Source organism: Symphalangus syndactylus, chromosome 6, assembly GCF_028878055.3.
Source record: "Symphalangus syndactylus isolate Jambi chromosome 6, NHGRI_mSymSyn1-v2.1_pri, whole genome shotgun sequence".
NCBI classification, from domain to species: Eukaryota; Metazoa; Chordata; class Mammalia; order Primates; family Hylobatidae; genus Symphalangus; species Symphalangus syndactylus.
Genome location: NC_072428.2, coordinates 140,386,358 through 140,394,147, shown reverse-complemented (window position 1 = coordinate 140,394,147; position 7,790 = coordinate 140,386,358). Strand labels below are relative to the sequence as shown.

The window sequence follows — 7,790 nt, the reverse complement described above, 5'->3', positions numbered from 1 at the left end:
GCACCTGTCCTCACAGTTCCCTCTGCCTAAGGGTCCCTTCCCCCTCTGGGCGCGCGAGTCCCGGGGGCTCCTTGGCAGAGCGAGGGGCTGGCGCTGGGGGAGCACTCGGCGCGGCTCAGCCAATGGGAAGGGCGGGCGCGCGCCGTGGGGCGGGCGAGGGGGGAGAGGGCGGTGCTGCGGGCGCGCGGCAGGCGGGAGGGGGCCTGGAGGCGGGGGCCGGAGCCGGAGGGGCGCGCGCCGCATTAACCCTTCCGCGGCCGGGCCGAGCCGCAGGCGCTGCCCGAGCCGCGGGCGCTGGAGCGGCTGTCGGCGCGGCGGCAGGCGGGAGCCAGGAGCCCGGGGCTCGGGCGGGCGGAGCGCAGCGCGAGGACGCGGCGAAGCGGGCCCCGCGGCTCGGCGGGGGCCGGCAGACAGGTGTGCCGGCGGCGGGCGGCTCGCGCTCAGGCGGCTCCAGGCCGGGCCCGGGGTCCGGAGCGGGGAGCCGGGAGCCGAGCGAGGACCCGGCGCCCGCAGTCCAGTCTTGGCCCCGCCCGTGCTCGGCTTGGCCGCGGGGTGCGGGGACCACGGCCCGGCCGGGCCACCCGAAGCCTAGTGCTGGGCCGGGCCGGGCCGGGGTGGGTGGGGGCCCGCCCGGCCCGCCCATGGGCTCAGGATGCCGGTGCGGAGGGGCCACGTCGCGCCGCAGAACACCTTCCTGGACACCATCATCCGCAAGTTTGAGGGCCAGAGTGAGTGGGGGAGGGGGCTGAGCGGGGAGGGGGCTGAGCGGGGAGGGGGCTCTGGGGGCGGGCCGAGCTCTTCCGAGTGTGGATGGGGGGGCGTGCCCGGGCCGTGTGCATCGCCAAGTGCGAGTCAATGGGGCCTGGTGGGCCCCAGGCTTTGGCGAGGGGGCGGCGGGGGCAAGGCTTGGTGCACCGGGGCCGTGGGCACCGGGCCAGAGGGTTTGGGGTTGGGGCTTGGGGCGGGAAACTCAGCTCAGGCTTTTGGGATCGGAGTGTGTGTGACACGCTGAGTGTGCAGGGAAGGGATGTGGGATGGAGTGTGCAGGTGTCCCCAACTCTGGGTGCCTGGACGTGGATGGGGCTGTGTGCAAGGGCATAAGAGTGTGTATGACCCAAACCCTGGGATCCCAGCGCGCACACTGATCTTGCCAGGTCTTGACTGTGTTGTGCCTGAGGGACTGAAAAGCCGTGGATGCAGGGTCAGCCCATAATCTCTTCTTGTGTGTGCTGTGTGTATATGACCCTGAGTCCATGTGTCACCCATGAGTTAGACCCTGTATGGGCGGTGGGGAGGTGGCTTTGACAAGGCTGCGAGCTTGTCGGCTCTGTGGAGACAGGGTGTCCTGGGGCTAGAGCTGGGCTTTGAGGGTAAGCAGCTCTCTGTGGTACCCCCAAGTTGTGGGTTTTCTTGCCCTGGGCACTGTCACCTAATTCCCTTATGGGGACCGGGAGTACAGCACCCCTAATGCCTGCCTGGTAGGGAGGCTTCTAGAAGGGTCCCAGATTAGGCAAATGTCCTGGGTGTGGGTTTGCACCCAAGCAGCATTCATGTGCCTGTCCCTATGGCTGCATGAGCCACAGTGGGTGTGACTGCCAAGGGCCCTGGGAGTTGGGAGAGGATGACATTCCTTGCCATGACCCTGTGAGCACAGGACAACGCGTGCTTGTAACGGTGGTTGGGGGAAGGAGGGGTCAGTCCGATGGTCAGTATTGTGTGAAGCGGAGGAACAAGATGATCCTGAGGGGGTGGAGACAGTGACACTGGTTGAGGGCCTCCCTGAGAGGTAGCGGTGGGCCCGGGGGAGGCTGTGGGCGGGCCCACAGGGAGGCTGGGATGGATGTAGGGGGGTGCTGGCTTCTAGCCCTACCTTTGCCACTGACTGCCATGTGACCTTGAGTGACTCTTCCCTCTTTGGGTCTCAGTTTCCAGGTCTGTGGAGGAGGGGCAGGCTTTCTGTCCCATCCCTGTATTCCAGGATCTCAGTGAAGGGTGTGTGGGGGGGTGGGGCATGCCTTCGAAGAAACTTGCTCTTCTCTCCCAGGCCTGGCAGGACAAGGGGTGGTTTTTCTTCTATGAAGCTGGGGTGTGTGGCTGGGCCTCTGGACTGCCCTGGACTGTGGCAGAGCTGGAGGCTGAGTTAGGGGGTCTTTTCAGGTGACAGGAAGCCCTGACTCCTGGAATTGATGGCTGCTTGGGAGGTCTGGGGGGCCTTGGGAACTGGCCAAAAGATGACCCAGTTCCAAAAGGCAACTTTCTAGGGGCCAGGGGAAGGGAGAACCAAGAAAGGTGGGAGGAGGCCAAGTCCCCATGGCCTGGGCCTACCTCAGGGTGCCCTGCTGCAGCCCAGCCTTGCACGTAGGATTGTCTAGGGCTGCAACCTGAGGGCTATGCCTGTTGGGGAGGGAAGGGGAGGGGAGGGGAGGGGGAGAATTCCAACTGCTACTGAAAGCCCCAGCATTAAAGGCCAAAGTGGCCGGAAACTTCTGTTTATGAAAAGCTCTTATCCCAGGAGCATCTTGCCTGGCACAGGTGAGGCAGCTGCCTGCCTGCTGCTCACTCACCAGCCTGGCTTCTCTGGGCAGGCCTGGAGTCGGGGAGCCAAGTCTGGCCGAAATGGAACCATGGGGGTGCTCATCCAGGATGAGGCCAAACTGAGGAAGGCCTCACATCCCCGGGCAGGTCCCCTTTCTTGGGTCTGTTTTTCTACAAGTGGGGCCAAAGTCTCAGGCCCCTCCCAGGCTCCAGGTGTTTCCAGGGTTTGGAGCTGCAGGTCCCTCTCTTTGCTTCCTATGACCTTGGGCTTCTGCCTGTGACCCTCAGCTTATTCTGCCTCTGCCAGACCAAGGTTCAAAAGCTGGCGCTGTCATTTACAAGCTGCAAGACTTGGGCAGGGCGCCGAACTTCTCTGGAGCCTTGGTTTCTTCATCTGTAAAAGGAGGATAATGACACCTACCTTATGGGGTTGTCAGAGGACCAAATGAGATGCAGCGTCCTAGGTGTTCAACGTGTAACTTCCCTCATCCTCTCTGGCACACCCACCCCTCAGCTCCTGACTGCCCTTGGGGCGGGGGGTGGTGTGCAGAAGTTCTAGGGGATACTGACCTGGTAGGATCCTCAGATAATTGGGGAGTGATTTCCTAGGGAGCCTCAGGATAAGGAGTGGCTCAGGGAGCGCCCCCCAGTCTGGAGAGCAGGGAAATTAAAAGCAGAATCCAGAGAGCCCGTGCAAAGGGAATCCTGGCCGCCATCTCTGGCCTTTCCCAGGCTCCCTCTCTAGGCCCAGTGTTTATCCCTCCGCCGCGGCTGCTGACACGCGTTGCTGACACCCGCCAGGCTGGCCTCAGCCTCGGGCATGGAGTAGGCGGCGGGCTGCTGGCGGCCTGCCCGGGGGAAGCCACGCAGCCAGCCCGCGGGCCAGGCGGAGGAGGGGGCGCGCCGCGCGGCCGGGCCAGCCAGGCACCTGTATCCGGGCACACGCACAGCTGCGTTCGCCCCCTGCTGGGGACCCCAGTCCCAGCCATGCTTCCTGTGGCGGGGCGTCCCCGGGCGGCTGTGTGAGTGGAGAATGTGGGGAAGGGCTGGGAGTCTCCGAGGCTGGGGTCCCCGCTCACGCTCACTTTCCTCCCCGCCCCCCTAGGCCGTAAGTTCATCATCGCCAACGCTCGGGTGGAGAACTGCGCCGTCATCTACTGCAACGACGGCTTCTGCGAGCTGTGCGGCTACTCGCGGGCCGAGGTGATGCAGCGACCCTGCACCTGCGACTTCCTGCACGGGCCCCGCACGCAGCGCCGCGCTGCCGCGCAGATCGCGCAGGCACTGCTGGGCGCCGAGGAGCGCAAAGTGGAGATCGCCTTCTACCGGAAAGATGGTAGGCGCGGGCCGGGGCGGGGTCAAGAGGGGCGGGACCACGGCGAGGGGCAGGGTGCGTGGGAGTGTGGGGGAGGCTGGAGAACGCCCCGAGCCCGGGCAGGGTTCTGTGGGGGTGTGACGCGGGCGGGGGCCCTGCGGTGTGCCTGTGGGAGGCGCGGTTCGGGGCCTGCACCTCACTCTGCTGAGATGGTTTTCAGGAGGGCAAAGGAGTTGCTAGGCTGTGGGTCTGGCTCCTCTGGTCCTTTTTTTTCCCTGGGCAGGTGTGGGCACCTAGAGCAAGTTGGACTAGAGTTAGACCGAGCTGGGATGGCAGGTACGTGCGTGGATGGAGGTTAAAGGTCAGGCTGGCAGTTGGGCGCTGACCTCCGGGCACAGGCCCCTAGCTACCTTAGGGCAGTTGCTGCCAGGTGACAGGTCTGGGAGATGTCATGGAGGGACAGGAGGGCTGCAGGACTCTGGCTGTCACTGCTGTCCCCCTCCTGCCCTGCGCTTCAACAGCACCTGGGGGAGGTGAGTGCCTCTCCCCGCAACCTCAGTTCCCTTTGTCTCAGCTGTCGAGCGCCCCGCCCTGCCACCCTCTCCTGCGCCAGGTGTCTTTACTCAGCCACCGCCTCCCAGCACAGCTGCTCTGGGCTTCCGGAGAGCGGATAAACAGAGCCCCGGGTGGGGCTGCTCCCACACCGTGAATGCCCTGTTGGGGTGGGCTCTGGTTAGGGCGGGCAGAGCAGGAGGACTGGGGTCCTGTGGGCAGAATCCTGCTGAAGAGGCGGCTCTGGAACGCGTGCAAACCTTGCTGCTTCCTAGCGTGTGTCCCATAAGCATTTACTCAACCCTTGTGAGCGTGGCAGGCACTAGGCTCTTGGAGATGGGCAGGACAGATGAGGCTCCTGCCCTCAGGGAGCTTGTCTCCTGCAGACAGCACGCTCTGCTTTCTGTTTGGGACCAGGCCAGCCAGCCCCATGTGCCAGCCCTGTGTGCTCAGGGTTGGCTGGGGTGGCCCTGCAAAGCCTTACATACTCCAGGCTGTGCTTTTGCAGGCGTGCACAGTCTGTGGCATCACTGGACGGCACTAGAGGGGGCATGGTCCCTGCACCCTGTGGAAGAAGGTTTGCTCACAGCAAATCAGGGTTCTAACTGGCAGGAGGCAGGGGCTGTGAGACTAGACTCAAACCCTGAAGGCAGTGGATGGTTTCTAGGGGCTAGACACTGGGCCAAATGCTTTACTTCTCTTATCTCATGCACTCTTCACAACCCAGGGAGGTAGACACTACTGTTGTCTTCATTTTGGGGGATGAAGAAACTGAAGTTCACACAGTCACACAGCTAGAAAATAGCAGTTGGGAACGGAGCCCACATCTGTCTGACCAGAGCCCTGTGCGCTCTGTTCTGTCATATATTGAAAACGACACCAGATAATTGCAGGTCTATCTGTATGCTGTACATTATCTCCTGAAATTTTATTTTAAAAGTTTGCCGACCACAGGTGTAATGAAGAGAATAGAACCCATAAGTTCTGGGTTTGTGTCTAAGACAATGCTGGAAATTATACACTACTGGACAAGTTGGTTGACTTCCCTGGGCCTGTTTCTACTTCTGGGATAATGTGCCTCGCTTCAGACCTTCACAAGGGTGCTGAGCTTTCTTAGAGAGTGCCGTGCTCTGTAAACATGGTGCCAGTCCCACTACGATGTAGCTGTGCTGGGGATTTGGCCTCTTGGCAGCAGAGGCCGAGGGCTCTTTCCTTTGGCTGTGGTATGTGTGGAGTGCTCTTAGGTGGAGCTGGCCCTCCCTCCCAGTCTAGGCTGGCCCCTTCTGGGGAGGATGGCCATGGGCCCCCTTCTGCAGAGGAGTTATTGTGGGATCACCTAATCCAGCCCATTCGAGTTGCAGGTGGAAGGACAGAGAAGCAGAGGTCTGATGACCAGTGAATCAGTGGAAGGAGTGGGATTAGAACCCAGATCGCCAGCCCAAGTTCAAATTCGTCCCCTCTCCAGATTACGACTTCAAAAAATGGGGCCGTGACCCAGAAAACTCTATGCCAGCCATCTGTGTCTGTCCCCTTCTTCACTGTCACCTGGTTTTCATGGGGCTCAGGTGTCTCCTGTTGGCCAACAGGCTGGCCTGGCACTTGGCCACCTCGGACTCCATGTATCCTGGCATTCTAGGCCTGGGGTGATGCAGACAGATTTCCTCAGCCTCCGCTTCTTCTGCTTTGAAACACTCAGTCCCTCCTGTGATCCCCGGGACCTGGCTTGGGCTGCGTGTGTGCGTGCCTGTGTGTGTACTCACACATGGGCCCAGTAGGGAGGCGGAGCTGAGGAATGCCTGTGCCACCCCTTGTTTCTGTCCAGGCCTTTCTCAGGGTCTCTGCCTGGGCCAGCCTCCGGTAGGGAGAGCTGGGCAGGAGGTGGAGCCTTCTGCTGGCAGGCGCCTTCGTGGACAGCTGTGCTGTGTTGGTGCCTCTAGCCTTGCTCTGCGCAGTGTCAGGGCCTGGAGCCAGACAGCCCCATTATTTAGTTGCTGGGACTGCTGGGAGGTGGGGAGGCTAGACTGGGGGAGTGTGAGCTGAAGGGAGAGACACGAGGTGCCTGGGGCTCACTGACCCTGTGCCCCTTGAAGTCAGGCCTGGGATTAAGGTGGAACTGGGGGCAGAGTCCAGTGGTGTGAGGCTGGCTGGCGGTAACATCCCCACAAGGCCCTGGGAAGGCACCCTGGGCAGCAGGTGCTGGCTGGGTCCACACCTGTGCTCCCACATGGCCATGGGGGCTGTGGCTCCTCCTCTGCCAGTCTTCACAGAGTCGCTTCTCTCTGTCCCCCTGCATCCTCTCTGCTCTTTGTTCCTGCCTCTGCTCCCTGCTTCCCTGCCACCATGCTCAGCCAGCCTGACTGTGCCCACCTTCTCAGCTCCTCTCTCACTCCCCACATCTCCCTGCCTTTGTCTTCTGCCGGCCTGGCTGACTCTCTGTCCCTTGGTCTTTATCTCCTCTCTGGTGCCTCCGCCTGTCTTCTTCCCTCGCCTCAGCACCCCGGAACCTCGCTCCTTGCCTCTCTCCCTCTCTCCCATTGACCCCCACCCCTCGGAGCCTCTATCTGGAAGGCTCTGTCTGGCTGCTCATACCTCCGACTGGCCTGGCCTGGCTCCATGTCCCTGTGTCCCCGGGAGCTTGTATGTGGGTGGGGATGGTGGTGTCTCTGGAGAGGAGTCTATTGGCTTCTCCACTCCAGCTGCAGGCCGGTTGCCATGGTAACAGGGTCAGAGGGCCCCCACTGCAACAGCTGATGCTGTGGCTGTTGGGAGGGGGTGGGGACCTGCTGTCCAGGCCTGCTCCCCAGTGCACTGTGCCTAGGGCCTCAGAGGTGGCCCCATGCCCAGCGGACTTCCGTCCGTCCCCGGCCTTGGACCCCAGCCTCCCCGGTGCTCCTACAGGCCTCGGACCTCAGACTGCCTTGAAATCCTCAGTACCTCCTGTGATCAGCCCCACTCCTCTGGGCCTCCTGCCCTTCTCCGTCCCCCAAGCCATCTGTCCTGTCCTCTTCCTCGCCTTCCTCATCTCTTCCTGTGCCCATTCCTTTAAATCAGACGCCCTGCTCTGTCACCACCACGCCTCACCTTCTCCCTCATGGCTGACCCCTCCCCAGCTCAGACACCCAGTTTCTGCTTCTTTTCAGCCCTCTAGGTCTGAGCTGGGGATGAAAGAAGCTTTTCCTGGAAGGGGGGCCTTGAGGCTGGGAAGGCAGGTGGGACAGGGATTGGTGCATAAGTGAGTTTTGTCGTCTTGAGATAGGAGGCAGACCAGAGCGATCCCAGAGGATGGGGCTTAGACATAGGAGAACTTTTCCTGTGGGACTGAAGCTATCAGGGAAGCGCCCTTCATTGTGGGGCAGGGGTGTTCCTATCCTTCTGGCCAAGGCCTGGT

The 7,790-nt window shown here is 62.0% G+C and overlaps 1 protein-coding gene across 4 annotated transcripts in view; it reads left to right on the top strand.

The window, feature by feature from the left end:
• The first annotated feature begins 244 nt into the window (after window positions 1-244).
• Window positions 245-7,790, top strand: part of KCNH2 (potassium voltage-gated channel subfamily H member 2) — a 33,665-nt gene continuing 26,119 nt past the window's right edge. For 2 of the 4 annotated variants that reach the window (XM_063642355.1, XM_063642356.1), the window contains exons 1-2: window positions 434-728; window positions 3,641-3,871. In XM_063642355.1, the coding sequence (XP_063498425.1) occupies window positions 653-728; window positions 3,641-3,871 (307 nt within the window). In that variant the 5' untranslated portion in view covers window positions 434-652. Of the gene's footprint in view, window positions 729-3,541; window positions 3,558-3,640; window positions 3,872-7,790 lie in introns of those variants that run through there. The other 2 variants (XM_055284528.2, XM_055284531.2) reach the window with 2 other exon arrangements.